The sequence below is a fragment of the Leopardus geoffroyi genome, chromosome D4 (genome assembly GCF_018350155.1).
Source record: "Leopardus geoffroyi isolate Oge1 chromosome D4, O.geoffroyi_Oge1_pat1.0, whole genome shotgun sequence".
NCBI classification, from domain to species: Eukaryota; Metazoa; Chordata; class Mammalia; order Carnivora; family Felidae; genus Leopardus; species Leopardus geoffroyi.
Genome location: NC_059342.1, coordinates 58,802,937 through 58,830,504, shown reverse-complemented (window position 1 = coordinate 58,830,504; position 27,568 = coordinate 58,802,937). Strand labels below are relative to the sequence as shown.

The following is a 27,568-nucleotide window of genomic DNA, read 5'->3' as shown; positions in this document are numbered from 1 at the left end:
TTAATAAGCAGTTAAGAGTTAGGCATGTTCCTCCTCTCTCTCTCAACTATGTATTTCATTTATTTAGAACAGCATATAGAATCAACTTTCAAGCTGTTTCCCTTTAAATTAAGGCTTGTTTCACCCAACAATTTAGTTTAGTCTAAGAATTCTTTAGTCTAGAATTCTTATGTTCTTTAGTCTAGAATTCTTATGTTCTGTTTTTAATAGCTCAATCTTTGTTTCTAATCTACAAATTGAAAGAGTTTTTAAATTTTGGAGTGTTTTGATGTGTATGCCTCCCAAGCAGTAATTACATATTCACAGCAAACTGAAGATAATTTTTAGAAATATGTTTAAGAACACAGCAGACTTCTAAAACTATGAAAGCATTATTTAATATAATAAAGATAGTCTGTTTTTAAGACTGAAGAAAAATACAACTGGAAAAGGAAAATTTTTAACAATTTACTGAACTCCACATTCTTCCATGCCAATTTTCAACGTGGTCCATTTTTCAATCAAGGTCTACATATCTGAAAAGTTGACTTATTAAAATTCTCAATGAATTTAAAAGCACTGCTATTAAACTTTTCTTTAGTCCATTCAGCCCCTTAACTAATCAAACAATGAAACAAATATTACAAGACGAAGGCTGACAAAAAATCATAATGAACCTCTCAGATGAGAAACTAATTGGTACTAAGTACACAATGGCTTACATTTAATCCTGTTAATAACCACACAAAAAAAGAAATAAAAGACTCACTTTTCAGTCATCTCTCTGGACCACTGGGCTAAAATAACAGCATGACTAAATCTGACATTGACCCCGTGGCCCTGCTAGGAGTTAAAAGAATTCCTTTGAGTCTTCTGAGGCCTGTTTTCAACTGCTCCAGAAGGGGTGGGCTAGTCATACACACTTGTTAGCCTTCTTTACAGTAACAGGTCAAATTAGAAATGGTCATACACACTGTAACATACCCTAGCTCTTACTTTAGACTTGGAAGTCTGTACCTCACAACAATGCAAAAAGAACAATAAAATAGTAATAGCTGGCTGATAAAATGTCACAAATGGACAAAATGTAATTGGAACAAGAATATACCCAAGCAATAACATATTACTGGAAATACATTTCTAAAACATCTAATATTATGTCTAAATTGACAAGACTGAAGTTTAGACAAAGCACCAAGATGAATCACTGGTAAATGAGAAAAATACCATATATAAATTTTTCTAGGTTTATCACAAAATAATTTTCGGCAAGCCTACTGATCTAAAACACCTAATTCCTTTGTGAAGTTTTGCAGGCTTTTGTGACATGAATCCACAAATAACATACAATGTCAAAATGATATAAATATGACTGAAAGCAGTTTACTTCTTCCCTTTCGTGGTTTTTTTTTCCAAAACAGTTTGACTTCCAGCAAAGAGTATATTAGCATCTCTTAATCATTCCTTTCTAATTAATCATTTAAAATAATTATGGATATGGATTTACTATACTTAACAAGATTTCTCTAGTATTTCTCTAATATTCCTAGTATTTTTCTAAGATTTCTTCTAAGATTTCTCTAATATTAGTACTTCTAAATTAAGTATATTTCCTTAATTAACATAAAATTCCAGACCTTATTCTTATTTCACAAAGTCCAATCACTGAAAATCTAACAAATCAGCACTGGCATATTTTATATATTTGCCTCAAGTTTTTACAATTTTAAAAAAGTACAACTCCAGTTAATTTATGGCAGTATTTAAAATTAAAAGGTCTACATTTTCTATATATTAAAAGCCAACAGAAGTCCTTCTACCACAAAGAAATAAAATTATTACATACCAAGACTCCTTTGCCTCTACAGCAAAATTATTTTTACATAATTCAATTTCTGTACTCTTATAATTTCAGCTTATCATATTAAGCTAAATGAATAAAATCAAACAATACTACAAAGAACTATTAACTAAACATGATGACTTCATTGATCATTAGTAATTAGCCTCAAGGCATTGTTTCATTAATTTTGTAAAGGCTTAAATTAATTTAGGATAAAGCCAGAGTTAAAATTTTAATACTCATCCCAATCAAACTTTGTGAATATGTCAAAGTTTAAGTGAACTCTTAGAAACACAGTGTTCCAGCCCTCTATGTTTTGAAAATCTGTAAGGGCATATAATTCTCCACCTGTCAGGTGGCAGCATTTGGGGAAAGTTTTCTTTCTCCCCAGGGCTGTTCTGTTCTCATTCCCTATCTTCTCTCTTTCAGAGTATAAGATTTTTCAGGAAATACCAACAATCAACTAGAACACTGAAACACAAAAACACCTCAAACTTACCACACAATGAGAACTACAAAATACTTCACAAACAATCCCTATTTAAAGCCCTAATCAGAGTCTACTTTTCTAAACAGAAAACTAAAGCTAAAGTTTCCACACTATACAGTGTAATTTCACCCTCATTGGCTTACCTTCACAACATTTTCTGGCCTAAAAACATATCAAGAATAAAAGTATTTCCATTATACTTGAATAGTTACATGTTTAGCCACTCAGTTTTAAAAGAATCTTCCCACCACTACCAAAAGAAAAAGGGAGAGAAAGAACAAAAAAGAAAACCTATAAAATGAGAGTTTCAAATAAAGACTGGAAAAAGGGCATCAAGCAATGATGACCTTAAAAAAAAAAAAAGTTGTCTGACGACTGTCTGTGAAGTTTTTTAATAGCATGAAAACACTTTACCAGTTTGTTCTTTCCTTAATAAATTTCAAGTTTGGCTCTACAGTGTTCTCCTACTAAAGCTACACACAATAAAACATGTGCCATGAGCTTCAAAAACTAGTAACATTTTACACAAATGTTTGTAAAACTAGTAAAATGTGCTAACAGAAGAATTCCTTATTTTTAAAGCTGCATACTTTCAGATAGCTTTTCATATCACAGATTATATCCTGATTCGATAGGAATACTAAAAATACCTCTAAATATATATTTTCTATATAATACAGGAGAAATAAATTATATGAGTGAATATATTTTAGAGGTTATGTTTCTCAGTAATTACATATAAATATCAAGTATAAACTTATAGAATACCTTTCAAAATACTAATCAGAATTAGGAAGAATAATTTTACAAACTTATGAAGCCTCTATAACTATGATGAAAGCGTAGGAATTCAAAAGATTAATTGCCATGGAAAAACATAGCTAATTAGACTATTAGGATACATTTTCTTCATAGTTTGAAACTCTCACAGATTTTAAAAGAAATTGCTGCTTGAGAGTCATATTATAGAAATCAAAATGTGAAGTATTAACTACCTAGAAAATCAGTTACATAAAACAAAAGTTCAATAATGTTACTTGTTTCTGGGTAATAACAAATTGTACAAGTCAGTTTCATATTCTAGGAGCACTAAAACCCACAAGAAAACACTACAATTAGCAGACACCAAAAAAAGGCTTGCCCTTACCCCAATTCCCAAAGTACTTAACAGACATCCAGAAAGGGAATTCTAGATACCTCACTGCCATGGTGTATAATCAACTAAACAAAAAAAAAAAAAAACACCCTAAAATTATGCATATCAAAATTCTTTTTTCATTCTATCAACATTAGAAAGTTCTTTTAGCCTATTAATAGTATATCACATCATTTTTCATGGTATATTAGGAAATTATTACAATTTTTAAATGCTAAAACAAACCTTTTAATTACCTTATAGGAGTTTGTTGATATAAAATTCAGCTAAATAATGCTACTGTATGATGCACCCTCAAAAAACTGATGTAAAATAGAAGTAACTTTGACCACGCTAATTTGCTATTTTTAAAGTCTTCAGATATTAATGAAAAAATATTTTGAGGAGATGTTAGGACTAGAGATCTCTCTTTTCCCTTACAGCAGTAACAAATCACTCAATATTTAATTGCCACAGCACTTCTCCAAGGACTTAACATTCAGCAGCATAAAGTTGTTTCATTAAACAAAATACTTCACATTTGAAAAACAAGCATGTTTTGAAGGAACAGGCACTTTTAAGATCTAGTCAAGTTAAAAATGTGTGTTCCCCAAGCAAATGTATATTCATACATCTATTTGAATGTATACATTACCATGGACAAGAAAAATTGAATGTAAGATAAATCACATATCAGATGTAACTGATTTCTTATGAATATCTGTTGAATATACAGTAATTATTTAAATTAAAATTTTTAACAGCTACTTCCAGTTAATTAGTATTTCTAGTTATTTACTTAGTTCAACTATAACATTTTTATTCCAACAGTGGAGCGATTGTAAATAGAAAATTTGGGGATTAATAATTTTCTATCAATTTCATACATAAAGCTAACATCTTTTGAGCTTCTCAATGGCTCAAAAATTAAATTGCTACTGTTATTAAGAAAACAAAACCAAGAACAAAATTAGTTTTTCCCTGCTAGTCCCCATGGATCTAAGTCCACACAATAATTCTTCCCAATCTGCAAAACAAAACAAAACAAAACACAAATAGATGGGCTAAGGAAGAAAGATCAAAACAAAGAAACAAGTCAAAAACAAAACAAAACAAAACCTCTTTCCCTTTAGCAATCAACAAAATAACAAAAAAGAAAAAGTGGAAAAGTCCCCCAGAATATATGACCATGTAAGCATGGGCACTCTTGCAGAAAACCAAGTCTGCAACCCAAAGCCATGGGAAATTTAAATTAGAGCAAACGGCCACAATAGGCAAGGAAATCTGCAGAGATAAAAAGGGACTGCTGAGGTGGCAGGTACCCGACTAAAGATCTTTTGAGATTTCCAAACAAACTTTATTAGTTTTACTAATTTTAAAAAATAATAACTACATCCAGATTATTTCATAAAGATTAAGTTTTTCCCCACTTAAATCAAAACACACGTTTGTGACAGATCTAAAGGAAAAGATTCTTATTGCTAAAATTGAGAATCAGCAAATCAAATATGCTTCACAACTCTATCCCTTCTAAATTTAAATAATGTTAAAGCAACTTAACGATTTAACAAAAGGAAGAAAAGTCAGTTAAGACCCTTCACTGCTGATGGTACCTAAGTGGTGGCACAATCACACAAGCTCAACACAACTCCTCTTTGACGGCCCTGCAAAGAACTATATGCCAAAGTTAGTTTAACCAAACGAGCTTGAAAATCAGATGATCTGTGATACAACCATCGCAGTTTATCAATTAAATACAATCGTAAAAAAAATTTCCCGAACTACAACATCTCAAACAGAAGAATTAAGGGACTTCTACAACAACCAAAACAGTCATAGTATTAAGAACCAATACAAGTATTCCACAACCTAGGACCTGATGAATTTTTACCAGTAACTCACCTCTCCAGAAACATTTAGATTGAATACTATGCACCTTTTGAGGTAAGTGCTTCATAAACATAAAAACCAATCATACTAGATTAAAACAACACATTTACAGCAATACTTAAGCCACATTTATTCTCCCACAAAATTTATACCATTTTTAAAGCAAACCAAAAGAGCTGGAGTAGATAGAGGGTATGGAATGAAGAGCAAAATACTAATTATATAGGAGTGAGGTAATTTTTCAAGTACTTATTAGAATGCTGAAATTTTACTGGCAGTTAAAATCTTCCTTAAAAGTGGAAAGTAATGATATTTCTAAATAAAACCATTCACAAAAGCTCACTTTTGTTTACATCAGACCATTTAACACTAACAAATGACTAGTACAATATAAAAAGTAACTTACAGGATCACTGGGGTTGCATTTTTTTTTCTTTAAAACCTCCTTCATTCGGTTAAATTTATATGTCATTTCCCTCTGTGTCCTGAATTCTTCTCACCTGACTTTTCTAAGTATAATTTTTCCATTACTTTAACAAACTTATTAGCCATGACCAGTCTATTTCCTACATCTTTAGAATTTCTCATTAACTACAAATAGGGACACAGTACTGAAAAGTATTCTAGAAATCTGGGCTTTTCCTCTTCTGTACAGGCACTATTGAGTGACAAAGCAAAACCAAATGTGACCTCGGTACTTCGAGGGAATTGCCAATAAAAACACTTTCAATAAATAGCTCTAAATAGCCATTCTTTCAACTTGAGGTAATTATAAGTTAACTATATATATAGACAAAAGGTAGGAGTACAAATTATTTTCTCATTAAAGAATTATGCTGTCTTCCCTTAAAATGTATTTGCAAAAGATGAAAGTAACAGCAGATGCTCTCAAGTCCATGGTTAGCCAATTTTCAAAACTATGTCAAAAGCTGAAATTCTAAGGTAAAAATATCATAGAAATAAAAACTACACATTTAACAGACAAGATTCACTATTAAATAATCTATTACTACATTACATTTATATTTGAATCCAAATCTATATTACAACAATTATTTTTTTATCCCCATAATTACATCTATCCAGAGCTAATGCTATCAGAGCAAGATTCAAACGCTAAAAAACAAGTCAAAGCTATTCCTTTACATATTCTTAAGCATATTTGTATAATTTAAAAAGAAAAATGTGTCCTTCTACATGGTGGATGCTCAATTAAAGTATTTGTTTCTTTATTACCAGTAGAATCAACAACAATCTGGCAAGTAACTCAAAATGCCAAAAACTTAACCATGACAATAATTTCTAACAAAACAAAGATAAACAATGATTGAAAGGGTAAAATATTTTGGCTGAAAAACTTCCATTAGGTTAATACTTTACTTCATTAAGTGTTAACAACCAAGACTGTGCTGGCAAGAGATTAGTAAATTACTTTGAAATTAAATATAAATTTAGCAAAGTCTTAAAAACAAGATCTCCTACTTAGAGACATGAATTATCTGAATGGTCTTTATTCTTACAAGGGAAAAAAGAGTAAATGCTCTCCATTCTATACTTCTTTTGAACGATGTTTTACAGTCTGATCACATGTAGTTAACGTCAAGTTTACTTTCTGACCATAAAAAAATTTACTGTCTATAAATTACACTTACTTCTTAGACAAGTGATCACTATATGCAACACATTACTTTTATAGCAAACAGCTACATGAAAATTATATTTCAATACTCTTTACCCAGACATCAGGATTCAAGTTCCTATGACCTGCAGATAAGAATGAAAATGTTGCCTGCCCATCTAATTTTATGCTTCTCCATCCCCCCCCAAAAATGTAAAACAGTGGATAATGAATAATATTTGAATGGCCACTAAACTTAGCCATTAGTTCAATAAATATATATGTTATTCTCCTATTAAGCAGTTTCCAATAAATTTAGTATATCTTATATGAAAATCAAATCAGTATCTAAAAGAAATGTCAAAAAAAGGGTAAAACTTTAATTCTCTTCCTAGGTACTTATCGCTGTTGAAAAGAAAAGCTACTGTAATGAATTTAGACTCAAAGTCATAAACTGACTTTGGAAGAATGCATACCTAAATTGCTGATCAAAAGGGAAATCACAGAAATTAGCAACATACAATATCAACATTCCAAAATGTTATTAAAATCCAACCCAAAGCTGCCTTAGCATTTCTGGAATTTCTAATGAGATTTTCAGTCCGCTGAACAATGGCCATAAAAGGCTTTCAAACTTCACTCCATTCACAAGTAAAGTTGAAATTGAACATTTTTATTTCTTCTCTCCCTATGACAACTTCACCATGGAACAGTGAATAACACAGCTCAAGTCATTATGCTAATTAGAAATTAAATAAAAAGATGCCCTTACAATAGTTAAGTGTAAGGTGACATGCTACAACTAGAGACACAGTTCAAAAGCAGCTTTACGAATTGTGTAGTTCAGGCTTACAAAAGCTGAAAACATCAGGGAGGGAGCTCCTTGACGCCCTCAGTCACTGAACTCTAGCATGTGGCCATTTTTCAATTATAAGGCAGAAATTAAACTATACATCGATGAGAAATATGTCAAATGGCAACCCACCCTTATGCTCTAAAAGGTCTCTCAAGAAACTATTTACTGAAATTAAGCTGACTTGTTATCTGATAAACGCAAGAGGGGGGAGGGACACTACCTTAAAGATTTGAAGAGTACTGAAAGTAAAGTTTAATTTATGAATGTTCCTAAATGAACAGAATGTGTCCCTTCCCTATGTTAGAAGATAGTAAAGAACACAAGCTATGAGGAGCCAGTTTTATTTTAAGAAATGCTTAAACAGCCCTGTATAAAATATATACTTTAAATAGCTGGTCATGTCCTTTGCTAACCTTACAGCACCTGGCCCATTTGAGAGAATTTTTCTACCTGCCATAAAGTTGCATAAAACATCCAATTTTTTTTGAAGGGAAAGGAGAAGATACACAAGTAATAAACAAGCAAAAAAGGTGGAACAAAATAATGACCAAAAAAAATATTCCAAAAGCATTCTGACACATACGAAGAACATATATGAAACACAAATACCCTTTCTCACTTAGGCTGAGACAGCTACTAAAAAGGCATGCTATTAAAATATTTAATCACACCAACCCAAATATTAAACCATTAATTTAGCATCTGGGGTACCACACAGTCTTAAGTTTCTATGAGGGTTTTCTGCTTCTATTCTTCCCCCTTGCATTTAACCTATCCTATCCATTCTTCAAGACCCAGCTCAAAAGGCTACTTTGCAATTCAGTCTTATACTTTGCCTATACATGTAATTGTTTTTGATCTGTTACATGAATCTGGAAATGATCTTCTACTATGCTGGAGCATCTCTTGTATCTGTAGAAATGTATTTAACTCTGGTGTTCCAGTGAACTTTCCATATCATCAGGCATTTTACGGCTTCTCAAAGCAGAGACTACATAGCAATTCTTGAATCTCAACACCCAAATGGTACAGTAACTTGTACATTGTAAGTATCCACTAGGTAACTACTGGACAAATTTTAAGATTCCAGATTTAGTTTAACTAAAATGTCACCAAACCAAATAAAATTTATTTAAGGAAAGTGCCATACTAGAGACATGTTCAAAAGCAACTTGGGTCCACAAAAAGTGGAGAACTTTGAATTCAAAATACCAAGAGGAAGCCATATGCCCATGCTTGCCACAGTGATCTGTAGTTAGAAGAATTTTTTCAAAATATTTTCCTATTAAATTAATTTAGTCTATTCATGGTCTCACTTTAGCTTTATAACTTTAATGAAACAAAATCATTATTTTACCAATATTGAAATTAAGTTACCCAAAGTCACAGCCAGTCAACTGAGGAGCTATAACAGATCTAATAACTACCACTAATTGAGGGCCTATAGGTCACCTCATTCAGAATTAAATTTTAAACTGGCACCCAAGGGATGAGTAGGTATCAGCCAGGCAAGGTAGAAAATGATCCAGATAGAAAAAAACAGCATTTGTACAGACCCAGATAAAATAAAATATGACTTATCCAGAAAACTGAAATTCAAATAGGTAACCCACTCCACTCAAATTTTAATTAGTTATCAAGTCTTGGTTGAGTGCTTAATAAATGCCAGGGATTCAGCAATTACCTCTAGATGAGTTCTTCATCCTGTGAAATGGTACCAAAACTTTTATGTGCATATTTTGGGGGAGTAAAGGGACCTGACACAAAAACGACTACAAGATTGGGGCACCTGGCTGGCTTAGTCAACAGAGCATGAGACTCTTGATCTCAGGGTCGTGAGTTTGAGCCCCACGCTGAGGGTAGAGTTTACTTAAAAATAAATATATATATAAAAGACTTACTGTACTAAGTCACTGAAAGCCATGATTTTACTTTAATCAAGCTGTAATTTCACTTCAACTTCATGTAGTACTACTATGTAAACAGCACTACTCTATATGCAAAGGTAGAACTTCAGCTAAATTCAACTAAGATTTGGGGCGCCTGGGTGGCTCAGTTGGTTAAGCGGCTGACTTCAGCTCAGGTCATGATCTCACGGTTCATGAGTTCGAGCCCCACATCGGGCTCTGTGCTGATAGCTTAGAGCCTGCAGCCTGCTTTGGATTCTGTGTCTCCCTCTCTCTCTGTCCCTCCCCTACTCATGCTCTGTCTCTCTTTCTCAAAATTGAATAAATGTTAAAAAGTTTTAAAAAATAAATAAATAAATTCAACTAAGATTTGCTAGATATCCACTATGTGGCAAATGTTGATAAACTAAAGAAACGATGTGTCAAGTTGTACATATTGAATGAGCTCTATATTAACATAAAATTCTCTAACATAACAATTACATACTAGGAACTAATACAGCTTCTTCAACTCTTAAAAATACTATATTCTTCATTCTTCCAAAGTTATTTCTTTTTAAAATCCGAATCTAATTTTTTGCTTAATCTTTAAAAATTACTAAATGAAAAACAAACATTAAGACCAGGAATAAATACAAAGCAAGCTTGTGAAAGTGCAACTAGATGGTTACACATGTGTTTAAAATACATTTTAAGACTGCAAAAGTATTTCATTCATCAAATACTTTAAATTACCATTCATTCACTTCTAAAAAGTATGTTACATGCCTAATGTATCCAGCTCAGAGTAGTGCAGAGTAGTGGACAACCCCAAATAGTCCAGAGTCCTAGAAATGAGGACTATCTTTACATATACTGTACAATGGACTGATCTCCAGGCTATATTGCCAACGGGAGGGGGAGGGGGAGGGAAAAGCAAATTGTGACTAGTATGCTAATGTTTAAGAAGGGGGAGAAAGATTTCAAAGACATACACATATTTGCTTACATTTTTTTTTTATATAAGGACATACCATCAATTTTCTCTGAATAATTACCCATAAGGGGAATGGCAAGAACAGGGTGAGGACTTGGATAGAAAGTAGAAGGTAGACTTCTCTGAATATATTTTACCTTGTCTTACTGACTTAAATCTGGATATTATAAACATCTTTGTAATTATAAAACAAATTAAATTTATAAACGGCAAAACTAAAAATTAAACATATCCAAAGCAAAATAAAACAAATGAACCTATCCATGTATCTAGTTGATAACATAACCACAGGGAGAGAAACCTGAATTTAATCAAGAAACACAGGGACACAGGGGAGTATGTTAAACAATACCATAAAATTCAGACTACAGAAAATTCTAGAGGACAACCAATACAACAAATAAGTTACAAGGGGAAAAAAAAAAGAGAATAAAGAAATAAAAGCGGAATCTAGAAAGGACACTTAAGTTATCAACCAATTATAATAAATGGATCTGATTCAAATAAATTGTAAGAAAAAAAATTAAGAGCCAGGAAAGGAAATCTGAATGCTGACTGGGTATTTAATAATAAAAGAATTACTGGTAATTTGTTTAGGTGTGATAATAAGATTATGTTTCTTAAGAAACTTTTCCTTTCAGAAATACATATTGAAAAATATTACATGAGCGCCTGGGTGGCTCATTCGGTTGAGTGTCCAACTTCAGCTCAGGTCATGATCTCATGGTTCGTGGGTTCAAGCCCTGCATGGGGCTCTGTGCTGACAGCTCAGAGCCTGGAGCCTGCTTCAGATTCTGTGTCTCCTTCTCTCTGCCCCTCCCCTGCTCATGCTCTGTCTCTCTCTCTCTCTCAAAAAATAAATACTTAAAAAAAAAAAGAAATATAGATATACATATATATGAATGAACAAAATGATAGGTTGATGATGTGCTTCAAAATAATACAGGAGTATGCAGTTATAACTGAGGAAAGACTAGTCATAAATTAGGCTATGAGACACTGAGTTCATTGTAACATTCTATTTTTATATACTTCAAATTTTCTATAATAAAAAACTAACAAAAAGTTACTAATTACTCCCAGCGCTATTAATAACCCTTCTCTGTGCAGGAAAATAAGTGGCTGATTATGCCTCTATAATTCCTATAGCACTTATTGTCTCTCCCCATCATCTGGCTATCTTACATAATAATCCTTCCCAAACTTGAGATCCTCTTCACAAATTAAGAAACATGCTAATTTCCCTTGGCGCATCTCTTCTTCAACCAGGAGCTCTACCTTTCTAATATATGAGAATTGCAAGTCACAATACTGGAGATAATAAGAGAAAGAAAGTAAAGGGTGAGAATTTCAAAAAGGAAAACAAAGGATAGAACAGGCAGTTATATAAATCCTTAGGAAAGAGTAAAGAGTGAAGGAAATGAAGCCTATACCTTAGAAATAAACTCCTACATCCCTCAGTAAAAAGAGCAGGAAGCCAGATACAACAAGCACTGAAAGCCGATAATCTCGCATGAATTTATTATAAGCAAAGCCCTCATCATAAAACTGCATGTACTGAGGAAGGCTAGGCTGAGCACGTTACATAAGTGTTACATCCCTAAGGTCTCAAAGGGACCTCAGGAAGCTAATCAAGAACTTCAAACCAGGGGCCCTGGCTGGCTCAGTAGAGACACCATATGACTCTTGATCTCAGAGTTGTGAGTTCAAGCCTCACGTTGGGTGCAGAGATTACTTAAAAATAAAATCTTAAATGGAAATGCAAGCTGGTGCAGCCACTCTGGAAAACAGTATGGGGGTTCCTCAAAAAACTAAAAATAGAACTACCCTACGACCCAGCAATTGCACTGCTAGATATTTATCCAAGGGATACAGGTGTGCTGTTTCGAAGGGACACATGCACCCCCATGTTTATAGCAGCACTATCAACAATAGCCAAAGTATAGAAAGAGCCCAAATGTCCATCGCTAGATGAATGGATAAAGAAGATGTGGTATGTATACACAATGGAGTACTACTCGGCAATCAAAAAGAATGAAATCTTGCCATTTGCGACTATGTGGATGGAACTGGAGGGTATTATGCTAAGTGAAATTTAGTCAGAGAAAGACAAAGATCATATGACTTCACTCATATGAGGACTTTAAGAGACAAAACAGATGAACATAAGGGAAGAGAAACAAAAATAATATAAAACAGGGAGGGGGACAAAACAGAAGAGACTCATAAATATGGAGAACAAACTGAGGGTTGCTGGAGGCATTGTGGGAGGGGGGGATGGGCTAAACGGGTAAGGGGCTTAAGGAATCTACTCCTGAAATTATTGTTGCACTATATGCTAACTAATTTGGATGCAAATTTTAAAAAATTTAAAAAATTAAACAATTTTTAAAAAGTGAAAAAAAGAGAAGGAAAAATAAAAAGAAAAGAAAATCTTAAAAAAAAAGTTAAAAAAAAAAAACTTCAAATCAGAAAATCAGAAACGCATCCAACATTCAGAGGAAAAACAGTAGGGGGAAAAAAGGCCTCCTAGTTGTGTATTATCTGCCTGATTGTGTATTTTTAAACTTTTTATTAATGTTTATTTTTGAGAGAGACAGAGAGCACAAGTGGGGAAGGAGCAGAGAGAGAGAGGCAGACACATAATCAAAAGCAGGCTCCAGGGTCTGAGCTGTCAGCACAGAGCCTGAAATGGGGCTGCAAGATCATGACCTGAGCCGAAGTCACACACTTAACCGACTGAGCCACCCAGGTGCCCCTGCCTGATTGTGTATTAAAGCAAAACAAATGTGTAAGCATTTTACTAAAACTGAAGTAGTGGGGGACAGTCTGAAGTTTCCATAGAGCAAGAATGGCACTGCACTCATTACTACAAATTTAACAATAGTAAATGGGAAATATGTATGTACTTATATATTCCTTCATTCATTCACTACCTCAAATTCACTAATTCTATTTTTATTAAGGTATAAGTTTTCAACTAATCTACCATCAGGATTTTAAGAGACTTAACTCCCACTATTGAGAGACTTCCATAAATTACTTAGCTTCTTAGTGTCAGCTTCTTTTTATAATACATGTATTACATAAATTTTGTCTCTTCAATGAAACACTAAGCCACTTAAAGCTAAAACTATGTCTTTTATCATCTTAAATCCCCTCTATGTATTCTACAGAGTAGATGCTCAATAAATATTTGATCATTTAGCTATACAGAACTAATATATACAGAACTAATATATATCCAAGAAGTACTCTAAATATTGTAAGGAGGCTTCTGAGTATGGAAAAGACCTGCCCTCAAGAGCCTGCAATCCCTTCTGTCATAGTGATATTTTAAATATGCCATAGTTTAGGGTACCTGAGTGGCTCAGTCAGTTAAGCATCCAACTTTGGCTCAGGTCATGATCTCACAGTTCATGGGTTCAAGCCCCAGGTCAGGCTCTGTGCTGACAGCTCGGAGCCTGGAGCCTGCTTCAGATTCTGTGTCTCCCTCTCTCTCTCTGCCCCTCCCCACGCTCACGCTCTCTCTCAAAAATAAATAAACATTAAAAGTAAAATTAAACATGCCATAGTTTGGGGGTTTGGAGAGAAGGGGAAGCAGCACACCAAATAGCTACTGCTACTGTTTAATAATCATCATTTCAAAAGTATGCCAGAATTTCTACAAATTTCCACCAACATGAAAAAAATCTTCTCTTTAAAGACTGTTATATAAACTGAACTCAGATCTATTCACAAACAGGATAATAATGATTAGAGAGTAACAACGCACTCAGATAAACATCACTGCAGAATATATTGTTTATTAACTGAAAAGAAATAGGATTATGGCATTAGCAGATCAAGGAAATAAAACAGGAGATATACATTTGAATATTTGTCAGAATTTATAAAAGTCAAGCAAGTTAATTTGCAGAATTGCAGAATGTGTTTCAATTTGGTTGGAACAAAAAAGACGTCCTAGAAGCAAAGGGATAAATTTCAATACGGATAAGAGGAATATATGCTGAATGAATGTCAAAGGGAATCAAGAAGTACAGTATTTGGAATTACTTGGGTCTTATACCAAACATTAGTAATGCTACTAATGTTGCAGAAAAGGTGTTATAAATTTATACACATAAACACACTAAACTTTAAGAGAATACACACTTACAAGAATCAGTTTCTTTAAAAACTGTAAGTAGAAGAAAAGATACAAGAAAAACGTGATACCAAAAAAGCCATTCTAGAAAAACATAAGACAACATAAGTAAAAAGTATAAAAAACAAAATACTAGGAGAAAAAACTAAGAAATAACAGAGTAAACCAGCACATCACAACAGAAATACACAACATCACAAATCATTGTTAAAAGCAATGCAGTTAAGTGGAACCCTCACACAATGCAGGTGGGAGCGTATAATGGGGCAGCCACTGTGGAAAACAGTCTGGTGGTTCCTCAAAAGTGAAACAGGAATCTCCGCTACTCTATTCTGAGGTATATGCCTAGAATAATACCCAAAATAGGTATTCAAATGATACTTACACATGAATGTTCACAGTAGCACTATTCATAATAGCCAAAAGGTGGAAACAACCCAAATGTCTATCTACCGATGAACGGATAAACAAAATGTGGTGTAACACTACAATGGAATATTATTCAGCCTTGAATAGGAATGAAGTATGATACATGCTACAATATGTATAAACCTCTAAAACATTATGCTAAGTAAAAGAAGCCAGACACAAAAGTCACATATTAATTAGATGATTCTATTTACATGAAATACCCAGAATAGGTAAATCCATAGACAGAAAGCAGATTAGTGGTTGCCAGGATCAGGGAGAGGAGGGAAGAAAGAGATCCATAATGTTCTAAAAATGTTTTGGAACTAGATAGACATGATGGTTCCATAACACTGTAAATATACTAAATGCCACTAAATTGAACACTTTAAAATAGTTAATTTTGTTATGTTAATTCCACAATTAATAATAAACACAAATGTCCCCTCCTCCAAAAATGCAGTAACAGCCATGCTTATCATCTAATAACAGAAAACAGTAAAATTGTTTGCCAGAGATCTTATATTCCTTCGTTTCTTCTCTCCTGTAAAACATACCTGACTAAATCTATCATTCCCTTTCTTCTAGAATCCTCACTCTCATATGGCTCACATTCCATATAGCTACCCTATACCCCCATTCTCACTACCCCTCATTCACCTCTTTCATTTTGTCCTGAAAAACCTTAGTTCTCAGGGCAAAATGAGAACTGCTAATCACTTCCCAGTTAACCTGCTCCTGTTTCTGTGGAAAAATAACCCTTTCAATTTATCAAACTTTTCAGTATGTTAAGTCTGAAATGACGATAAGATACCCAAATGGAAAAATCAGCAAGGTGGACAACCTGAGTTCAAGAAAAGTGGCTGATCATTATCAACACATTAGTGTTTGATGAAACCAGGTGCAATGTCAGGGTTGAAGAAAGAACAGGCTAAATGCTTTTGACCCATCGTACACCTAACCCTGGATCATTTGGTTTCCATAATCTTGCTCCAGGCTGCCAAGTATTACTGGAAAAAGTTATGAAATCCTTCAAAGTGAGTTCACTGCAAGTTCATATTGTTTCAATTTTAATTGAATACTACTTCTAAGTAATCCTTTTATTCGCTTATTGATTTATCAGCACAATGATTTTCCAACTATGAGCTTCAGACTCCCGGGGAGCTGCACAATTAGCTATCACAATGGATACCCAGAGGCATGCATTATATAAAGAAATACACATCTATATGTATTAACATTTTTCCAATATGCAGATACTGGGGTTAATAAAATACAACGTCATGTGAGAAAGTACTAAAACAGCAGCTTTTTGCTAATACGCATTTTCTCAACTAACAAGCACTATAAACATAACTACAGTGATGTGGGGGGAGGGTTTCACAAATCATTGTGAAGTTAAAAAGGTTGTCATCTTCAAAATACTGGGAACCACCGCCTAAGAGAATCTCCCACAGCACTTAAACATGCTTTCCACACTCAAAGCTCCTAGGTACTCCCTGCCCACTTCCACTCCCAATTCTCCTTTCACTTTCTCAAGAAAATCAAACACATGCTCATATATCCCCTCATCTGCGATCCATCTGAATGTATTTTTTTTCACTACTTCTATATTTGATACTTTAGAAGTTACTGGTGTACCTCTTCCCTTTTAAGGCTAATTCAGACATACACACCTGATCCCATCTCTTCCTTGGTCCCCACTACCTCAATCCATCAAACAGGTTTAATCTCTCCTTCAAAAGTTTTTTCCCTTCTACCTAAAAACATTTTCAGATCTTATTCTGATAAAACTTTACTTGATTCTACTCCATGTTCTAGCTGCTACTCTATTTCTTCCTTTTGCTGTCAACTTCTAAGGGCTGGCCTGTTACAGACTGAGCCAACTACCTATTTTTATAAATAAGATTTTGTTGGAATAGCCATCCTGTTTTTTTAGGTATTGTGGCTGCTTTCCCACAAGGGCAAATTTAAGTAGTTAGGAAATCCTATGGCCTGGAAACCTACAGTTTGTCTCCTTAAAAAAAAACAAAAACAAAAACAAAAACAAAAACCTGGGTGGCTCAGTCAGTTGAGTGTCTGACTCTTGATTTCGGCTCAGGTCATGATCCCAGGGCTGTGGGACTGAGCCCCACATCAGGCTCCACACTGAGCAAGAACCCTGTTTAAGATTCTCAATCTCTCTCTCTCTCTCTCTGCCCCTTCTTGCCCACTTGGCTCTCTCTTAAAAAATTTAAAAATAAAAATATAAATAAATAAATAAATAAATAAATAAAAAGAGGTCAAGTACTGGGGCTCCAAAGCATGACCTACATTCAATGCCATCATTTCCTCTGAGAACAAGTGGGTACTATTAAAGGTTTTGGAGCAAAGTAAAGTACCATGAGCAAAAGGGCCTTTCAAGACTCCTAGTTTAACAACAGTGTGCAGGGAAGATATAAAAGATCATTTAGGAAATCACTCACTGCAAGAGTCTAGCATTAGGCATACAGGGAGAGAAACAAAAGGGACTTTTTAAAGGAATAAGCATCAAGATTAGATGCAATATATGACAGAGAAGACAAAGCTCACACCAAAATTTCAATCTTTGGTGATGTGGTTTCTCCTATAATCTACTGTAGACTTACAGCTTTTCAGAGTCTTAGTGACTATAGAGTTCCTAAAATCTCAATACTAATTCCATATCCTCTGTGTATCAAAGCATTCCCCATGCTTGCTACCTGGCTAATGCCTAGGTAAGCAAATCACTTAGGAAGAAGCAGTCCCAACAGAGTTGGCCAAATGAGAACACAGGACCAATGTCAGAGATGGATGGAGTACTCACCTGTGATACCAAGTAGAGAGAGAGGGGGACTAAGATTTCAGGTCCAGAACTGGCTCTAGCCAAACAGGAAGAAGCAGCTATGAATTTGCTTACAGTAGAAGCAGAGTGTCTTTGATATTCTGACATACTCTTTCTGATGTTCAGACAGACCACTATTAGAGCAGCCACTGGTAAGAGTCTCATGAGAAACAAGCCAAAAAACAAGACTGAAAGGTGAGGAATTAAATGGAGCAGACCCTATTGGTCTTTTGTCTAGGAAAAGCAGTCTTCCTTATTAAAGATGGTACTACTTTTCAAAATGGCCAACATGATACTAACCTTCATTTACAGAGTTTTCACATCCCACAAGATTGAGAAGGATATCATCATCTTTATCATCAACTTCACATCCCAGCAGCATCCAGTTCTCCACGTTATCACTTTCTGAAATGGTGCTCTCTTCCTCTTCACTTGAACTGACCTCTATAATCATGACCTCTCGGATTGTACCCGATAGCTCTTCAGATTTAGGCTTCTCGATATTCTTCTTGCATTTCTTATCAGTCAACTTATTAGAATGAAAACATGCAGGAGGACCTTGTGTTTTTTCTTTTGCTTGGACTCTAAAATTCTTTCTTTTGCATCTGTAAATACTATCTTCATCAGACAAAGTGATGACCTCTGACCCATCTGATAGCTGGATGACCTCACTATCCGAAAGGATAATTAAGTTCTTCTGATTTGGTTTACTAATGGATGATTCAGAATTCCCAGAGTTCTTCTCTTCATGTTCTTCCTCTTTAATGACATTATCAAGATCTTGGGCATAATGAACTTGGCTGTAGAGCTGAAATTCCACCTCACTATCAACACTCAGTTCACTAGAGGACTCTTCACGATAAAGGTCATCTTCGTATGCTTCTATAGTCTCATAACCACCAAACATCATGGAAAGTCAGTAATTTTGATGCTGTAAAAGAGAAAACCATACAAAGAATGTATTTTAAAAGCTCAGATCATGCCTGTTTAGTGCATAACAACATCACCTTAGAGCTAACTTCTGTGAAAGCCATCACTGTTCTCAGTGACATATTAAAATACCTTTTCCTCTTAGAGTACCTTTTTTTCAAGAATTTCCAAATCCTGTTATGACCTACTCTAACAATGCCCACCCCCCAAATGAAAATTACTACCAACAAATTGACTTACAGCTATTAGTGGAAACACAATATTTTGCAGGTGTGACAGAAAGAAAAAATAGGTTGACATCCACTGCTTCAGACACCAAACATTTTTTTCCCCTAAAATGTTAAAAATCACAAGAATGTTTTAAGTCATTCTCACTAGTCCATCCATTTTTCATCTCTTCCCTGGTTCTGGCTCTTCCTCTCATCTTTTCTGATATGCATTCTCACATAGAAATATCACTTCAACTTTAATGAAAATCCACTACAGGAAACAATCATCACATTTACTGTTTTAGTGCAGATTTTTATTTTCAATCAAAAAATTAATCTCATGACCTTAACTTGACTAAAAGAATACATAAAAATACGTGATAAGCCATGGTTTACTTTTGTACTAGCAATAAAGATGTGTGTGAAACACACACACCTAAAACTGAGGCAAACTCCTAGCTACAGGAGCACTTTATTTTCCTACTGTGGCATATTAAATCTTATTCACCTTCCACTCAGCTTAAACATCACTTTTCTGAGAAGCTTCCCTTGACCCACCAGACTAAATTAAGTGTCCCTTTTATAGGCTTCCATAGCACTTTACATTTCAAAACACTCACCACAGTTCTAATTACTAATTCAATGTAAATCTCCCACAAAAACAGAGACATAGCCCAGGAGAGCAGAAACTATATGCACTTTGTTAAACGCTGGATCCCCCAAGCCAAGCAGAGTAACTGGGATTTGGCAGGACCTGCATAAATGTCCGTTGAATTAACGGATAAATAAATAAAAGAATAATATTATCTGGCATTTGCTCCTCAGTACTAATAAATCTAGTATGGGCCTAAAATATGGAAATTATGGTGGGACAAAGTTCACAGTTGTCTCCAACTATTCCAACTATTCTCATATCAACCCAAAATCTACACAGATGTTTCAATGAGGTACTGATGGAATACTGATCCAAATGAGAGCTCTGGAAAAATAACTCAGGTTTTTTTCAAAAATCAGGGATAGCCTAAAGAACAATACAATGAAAATTTACTCTTTCCACGTCCTTTTTAGCTATACAAATGCAATTCAGAAAGACCAGCTGTTTTTAGTTTACCAATTTTCAGCCCCAAATGTCAGTGTTCTGATGGTAGTTTTGGTAATATAACCAGCTGACTCCAAGAAGCAAATGAACAAAAGCCAAAAATGCACTCCTTACACTGGAGTTTTTCTGTTCACAGAAATAAAGAAACCGTGTCATACACCTTAAACTTACACAATGTTATATGTTCAGTTATACCTCAACAAAGCTGGGAGTAAAAATGATAACTTCTGAGTTAACAATACAGTATTGTATTCTTGAAATCTGCTAAGAGTAGATCTTAAAATGTTCTCACTGGTGGAAAAAAAAGGAAGACAATATGTGAGGTGATGGCTGTGTTAATTAATCTCAATGTGGTAGTTATTTCATACAACAGATCATGATATCGTACACCTTAAACTTACACAATGCTATTTGTTAATTATACCTCAATAAAGGTGGGGGTGAGGGGAAGAAACCAACTTTTAAATGCCTTTTTCTTCTAAAAGTTACGACACACCTGTTCCATTCTTACACTGTCCTTCAGGTTGCTATGCTGTTGTTGTCATACAAGTTAAATGTGGCTGTCTGAATAATAATGCTCATAGCATTTATCAGTTTATATTGAAATGTTAGCCTCAGAGCAATTCAAATAAAAGATGAATTCTTTCCTTTTTATTTAATAGGTAAATTAATTCTGAAAGAAGTCAAAGGAATTATGCTTCCTTCAAAATCCTCACTGGATCCATACTGATAAAACATAAATAACATAATTCCAGTGCAGCACAGAAAAAATTAAAAGAGCTAAATTACAGAGTTACAAATTTGTACTACTCTTGGAACCATCCCAAAGGAAAGGGATTAAGAAAAGAGCCACGGGCACACCTGTGAATGTATGCCAAAAATAAACTACAGAAATATAATAAAAACTGACTTCCTTGGGTCTAGGGGTTTATCTCTTTCCTTGAAATGTAGAAAAATGAATTTAACAATTTAGCCCCTATGGCCTTTAAGAGGATTTTGTATCTTCTGTACTTGAAAATTGTGCTCAGCATAACTTGCTCTGCTCTTTATGTAGCTTATGTATGCCAGGGTTAAGGTTTGCCCGAGGCTATTTTGGTTTATGTTTATGTACTACTTTAATCACATTCAAATGCATTTAATTTTTTTTAAGTATATACTCGCAGGACAAATATGAAATAAATAAATAAATAAATACACACACACATCTTAGACTAGAAGACTTTCTCAGCTTTTAATCATTATATACGATCTCAAGCATACTTAACTAGATAACATAAGGTCCCTATGAGAGCCACAAAATTTTAAGCCTCAAAGAGAGCTTCCTGATTATCTCACACAACCTCCTCAACTTACACATAAGGAAATTAAAGCCCAAAGAGATAAGGAAGCCTATCCAAGGTTATGCAGCTGATTAAGAACATAGGTGGGACAGATTCACATTTCCCTGACTCTTAGCCAAGTGTTCACTAAGACTTTTTTTTTCACTTTTCCAAAATAATTTCAAATAAAAATTTTTTTTAAAAAGCTTCCTTCAAAGCTATATTTGCATTGGTTCTAACACCTAAGTTTATCTCAAAAATATCCATTTCACTTCCCAGTGGAGTATAAAAACTATGAAAGAGGCATTTTAATTGGAAGGAAAAGCATACATGTGAATTTATTATCACTTTACCATCCAAGAACCTTGCAAGTTGGTACTCAAGAGTACAGCAATCCCATGACCAAAGAAGATGGTTCTTAAAACCTAAAACACCCAGTTTGAGAATAAAATTTATTCATAAAATTAAAATGGTTTAACAAATAAAAAACAGGCATAGAGAATCACTGCAAAGACTCTCACCATTCAAAAGTGGGAGTAGTTTTCATTCACTAAAAAATTTTAAACTACACAACTTAAGGCTTATTTTAAGCTTTTATATTTTACTATAGTATTTTTGAGGCCAATACTTTTCTGCTCTAACAGTCTACCAGCTGGTCATTCCAGACCTTTTGCTCTTATTTCCTTCCAAAGAACTTTTAGCCTAAATGTTTCTTCTTGATGACATAGGTATCCATTTCAACATTCAAATCACAGATTACTCCTTAAGTCCAATGTTCACTGGAAAGTGATTAATAGACATAGTTGATTTTCAACTTAAAATTTCTGACATACTCTATTATATTTACATACTCTGCTAGCTATCCTGACAGTGACAGATTTGAAACACTATTAAGTTCAGTCTAGAATGAAAATCTCTGCCTATTCTTCAAATATAATTTTCACTCTGAAGCAAATCTGACTAGGGTAGAGAATTCAAATATGTGAAACGACACTCACAAAAAAAAAAAAAAAAAAAAAAAGAGACAATACAAGATATTGGTGGGAGAAAGTTATGCTAAATTTATTCAGACAAGTCTAGCTGTTCTTGGTATAGTCTTTTTATGATAACTAATCCTATCTCAAAACACTTCCTTCACCTTTCTCTCAAACCTTCTTCCTTTTACTACACAGCACCTTACTCTTGTAGCCACTTTATAATCCTCACTTCCAGGTCTTCCTCAGTTCATCCCCTACCCTCAGATTCTGGAAAACAACAATACTGAACTGTCCCCCAAAGGTAATCCTGTCTGAAATATACACACAGCCCATTTCAGAGTCTTTGTATGTTACAGCAAAAGTATTGGAAACACAAAGTCAAGAGCTTTGGAATGGACAGTCACTAACTTGCACGCTCTCATTTTATGTATACAGAAACGGGCTCTCTGAGAAGCTTATTTATTCATTGAGCCTAAAGATCTCCTCACTGGACCCTGTAATGTGAAACGGAGGTAAATTCAGCCTAAACATGAGATTCCTAGAGTCACCAGCTATTCAGTGGTGGAGCCACGACTAGAACCGAGGCCTGCTGATTCCCAGCCAGTTCTCCCACTGCACCTGCAGCTCTTAAAGTTGGAAGTTAACTGCGGGCTCACAGGATGTGAGGGATATAGCAAATCTTGGTGCACACAGTCCAAATCTCCCTGTTTTACATAGGGCAAGTAGCACAACCCCCTAAAATTTTCTGACCCCACAGTTGTAGCTGTTGCTTCTGACAGCAGAGACTGGAGTTGGGCTATTCGGTCCCCCAAAGGCCGGGCTCCCTCAGTGAGGCAGGACCTCCGCGTTTAACTGACTGACCGGCTTCCCTAAAAAAAAAAAAAAAAAACGGGAACTGGGGGAGGATAAAAGGCATGGGGTAGAAACGCCACCCCACCAAGGCCATGGGTGCCCAGCGTTTTTTGAACCACGACCTCGCCCCTGGCCGAGTAGGGAGAAGCGAACACCCCAGCCGGTCAGCCGAGCCGCAAGAGGCAGAACACGACTGAGGGGCCACGAGCTGCACCCTGCCACGAGTAGGGACAGACGGGGGGCGCGGAGGCCGGGGAGGGGACACGAGCTAGTTCCACAGCCCTGCGAGAGAGGCGGAGGGCGGGCAGGGGTCCCCCGGCCGCGGGCGGCTGGGGGTCCGTCACACACATACTCACTGCCGCGGCTGCGACCAGGAAGCACCAACCAGGAACCAAAGCGCGTAGAGGGATGGGGAGGGGCGAGGACAAATGAGGTAAGGAAACCGCGTCCGCGCGGACCCGGGAGGAGGGAAGGCACTTCCGGGGAAAACACAGCTCCCGGGAGTTGTCTTCCGTCCCCGCCTACCCGGCGAGCCCTCTGTGCGCATGCGTAATACCTGTTAACCCTTTCATTTCCCTGTTGATAATCTGTTGAGTTGCCTTCCTTGCTTTGCCCCTTACCCTTCGTGACTTCTTTCAAAGATACCTAGGCTACATCTATAATGGGGTAACACTTGGCTTTAAAGACTTGCACGCAGGGGATGCTACTTAGTAGGCAAAATCAGGGAAGACCTCGCACCCTTTCTGTGCCGGCGAGGAAAACTACATCTCCCATGATGCCCCTGGGCGGGTTTCCGGACGGGCTCCGCCTCCTGCTGGCTTGACCTCCGGGGAACCCTCTTTGTGCCACGTGGCGTGGGAGGTGAGCTGAGACCCAAGTGGGTTAGGGTAGGGAGGACGGGTTCTGGAGGCCGGTTCCCCAGCGTACAGCGGGACCTCGACGAAAGAGAACCTTCTTTGAAACAGCCTGGCCTTAGTGCTAGGTGATCTTAGGTAGGTCCCTTCCACCTCTAGTTTGAAGTTGAATTTAGTTAGTATTGGGATGATTCTGGCTCTCTCTTTCCTAGAATTCGAGGCAACAGATTTAACTCTTTGTGAGTCTTGAAGACATGCCTTTTTTTTTTTTTTTTTTTTGCTCTACACTCAACGTTGGTCTTCAACTCAAGAGTCAACATCTCTACAGACTGAGCCGGCCAGGCGCTCATGAAGAGCTGCATTCTTGATAAAGATTGAAGTTCATACTCGTCCTTTGGAAGCCTTCAGAGGCTACAAGATTGTGTTGGAAACCTCTGTCTTCTGTTCCTCTTCTCACACCTTATTTTAATACTTAGCAATAATAAACCCATTTGTACAACTTTACACAATGGCAAAGCACTGTATAGGTTGGTCCTAGGCAACAGTCCTGAAAGATAAGCTTGACATTGGTACTTCTTCCCAACATTTTTTGAGCATCTGTTAAGAAGCAGTGTTAGCAACTGTGGATGCAGTGGTTAAAAAAAAAAAAAAAAAAAAATCTTAAGTCTCTGGTCTCCTAGAGATGAGTCTAGCTGGGAAAACAATACAATTTGGGTGTAGTCTAAGGGTGTGATCAGGAAAATAATTAGAAATTAAATTAACATGGTAAATGCTAGGAAGGAGGACAGGTTACAATGAAAAGGTAAACTTGGAGGAACCATTTTGCAGAGCAGGAAAAAGGCTTAGAAGTGGATCACAGAGATTACTAAATTGTTTAGGTAATGTGTATGGTGTACAACAGAAGTTATCTCTAAAAAAATAAAGTGTTAAGCTTTTGTCAAGTGCCAGGCTTAATCTATAAGTGTATTATGTATAAACCCTTTTAAAAGAATGTTTAATGTTTACTTTTGAGAGAAAGAGAGACAAAGCTCGAGCAGGGGAGGGGCAGAGAGAGAGGGAGGCAGAATCTGAAGCAGGCTTGGGCTCAGCTGTCAGCACAGAGCCCAAGGTGGGGCTAGAACCCACAAACCGGGAGATCATGACCTAAGCTGAAGTCGGAGGCTTAACTGACAGCCACCCAGTCGCCCCTAAACCCTTTTAAATTATAAAAGCTTTTTTTTAAGTTTTGATTTTTTTATTTTGAGAGAGAGAGAGCGTGAGAGAGCATGCGAGTGGGGGAAGAGCAGAGAGAGAATCCATAGCAAAGAATCCCCAGTACACCGTTTTAAATTCTAACAACATTTTGGGATGCTTGGGTGGCTCAGTCAGTTAAGCATCCCACTTTTGATTTCAGCTCCGGTCATGATCTCACAGTTCCTGAGATCAAGCCCTGTATAGGGCTCTGCACTGACATCAAGGAGCCTGCTTGGGATTCTCTCCCTCTCTCTGCCTCTCTCCTACTTGCATGCACTCTCTCTCTCTCTCTCTCAAAATAACCATCTAATTAAAAAATTATAAATAAGTTTTAACAACCTTTTGAGGTTGATTTTTATTTTTAAGTAATCGGTACACCCAATGTGAGGCTCAAACTCACAACCCAAAGATCAAGCTTTGCACACTCTACCAACTGAGCAAGCCAGGCTTCCCTTGAGGTTGATTCTTCATTCCCATTTCACAAAAAAGGAAACATTCAGAGAGGTTAAGCAACTTGCCCAGGGCCACAAGGTTAGGAAATGCACTGAGTGACCATGCCCAATCCTACTATTACTCAAGCATTCAACAAAGATTTACTACTTACCATTAGTCAAAATGCTTTAGATACCCCCTTTTAGGTTATTTCATAAAACCTGTAGTCCTCTGGATGGCACTTCATGAGCTGACATCTGCCTCCCTGTTGACCACCATGCTAAATCCTGAGCAGTCACCAGAAGACACTATGCTCTCCTATACCTGTGCCTTTGCAAAAGGCATTCCCAGTGCCTATAAAGTCCTTCTCTTTGTCTTTTAAATACGCCCCTACCATACCCTACTGCACTCAAGCCCTGGGTCTTCAGGAAGAAGACCCGAGTCAGCAAGACAGAATAGACATTCCTTCTCTTAGGCTTCCCTACAATTTGGATGAGTCTCCATCAAGTCAATCATACTGTGTTTGCCTTACAGTTGTCTCCCAGCTGGATTGTGGACTCTCTCAAGGCAGAAGCTTTGACATTTTATCTTTGTATCTTCACAAGCTAACATGGTACTTAGCAGACCCGAGCACTCATTAAAGGTGTTAAAGAAATGAAGGCAAACTAAGAACTAGATGTGGATTCACCAGCTGTCAGATCAGTGGGGAAACCATGTCATGTCCCCAGATAAGTGGGATGCAGTGTAGTGCTCTATGACATTAAGACGGGCATAAAGAGCTGCAGGGGTCCCAAGGATACAGAGATTTGTAGATGAGGAGAGTAGTGTATATATACACACTTTTGCCTTGACATGGTGAGTTCTCATTTAGATGGCTTTTAGAAACTGAGAGATCTGGTCTCCTATTACAGTAATGGGAAAACTGAAGCCAAGAAAGGAAGAGACATGCCAAGAGTCACCTAGCAACCTAGCAGAGGCAGAGCTGTGTCTATAATCTGGGTCTCTGAGTCTTTCCCCAAATCACACACACAGTAGTTCTGTTTCCACCTCCTGCAGTCTCTAGTCCACACTTCTTGAAATCATGGGTAGCAATATGCAAAATACCCTGAAGTCTCTCTTACAGAGAATGTTCTAGAGAGCCCACTTATTTGAGGAAGGAAGCACCTGTTTTCCCCCCAAGACGGTGGCAGTACTACATCAACAGTGAGCAGCTGAATTGGGACGAGGGTCCAGGACAAAGCAGAAATCTGCAGAGAGCAGACAAGATGGGGGATGTACTGTAGCAGGGTCCGGGTGAGTGTTGCATATTACTGTCTTTACTCTTCCATTGCAGAGGGAGGAGCTGCCTTTTTTCTTTGGTTCCAGTTTATCAGTAATATCTAGTACCCCTGAGAACTAACTAATCATTTTGACCACTCACTTAACAGTTGCTTTTGTATTTATTATTATTCATTCACTGAGAGCCTACTATGTAAGAGGACCTTGCTTGTCACTCCAAATATATTATCCTCTCTCCCATTCTCGAAATGACTCTGTGAGGGAGGTGTTAGCCCATTTCACTCGTATGGAAAT

At 36.2% G+C, this 27,568-nt stretch overlaps 1 protein-coding gene across 4 annotated transcripts in view; it reads right to left on the bottom strand.

Moving 5' to 3' along the window:
- The window catches only part of ZCCHC7 (zinc finger CCHC-type containing 7), a 252,664-nt gene extending 228,686 nt beyond the window's left edge, over positions 1 to 23,978 (bottom strand). The window contains exons 1-3 of one of the 4 annotated variants that reach the window (XM_045469082.1): positions 23,834 to 23,957; positions 23,376 to 23,494; positions 18,392 to 19,022 (exon numbers count right to left, since the gene is read on the bottom strand). In XM_045469082.1, the coding sequence (XP_045325038.1) occupies positions 18,392 to 19,001 (610 nt within the window). In that variant the 5' untranslated portion in view covers positions 19,002 to 19,022; positions 23,376 to 23,494; positions 23,834 to 23,957. Of the gene's footprint in view, positions 1 to 18,391; positions 19,023 to 20,524; positions 20,622 to 23,375; positions 23,495 to 23,829 lie in introns of those variants that run through there. The other 3 variants (XM_045469081.1, XM_045469084.1, XM_045469083.1) reach the window with 3 other exon arrangements.
- Between the last annotated feature and the right edge of the window lie 3,590 nt (positions 23,979 to 27,568).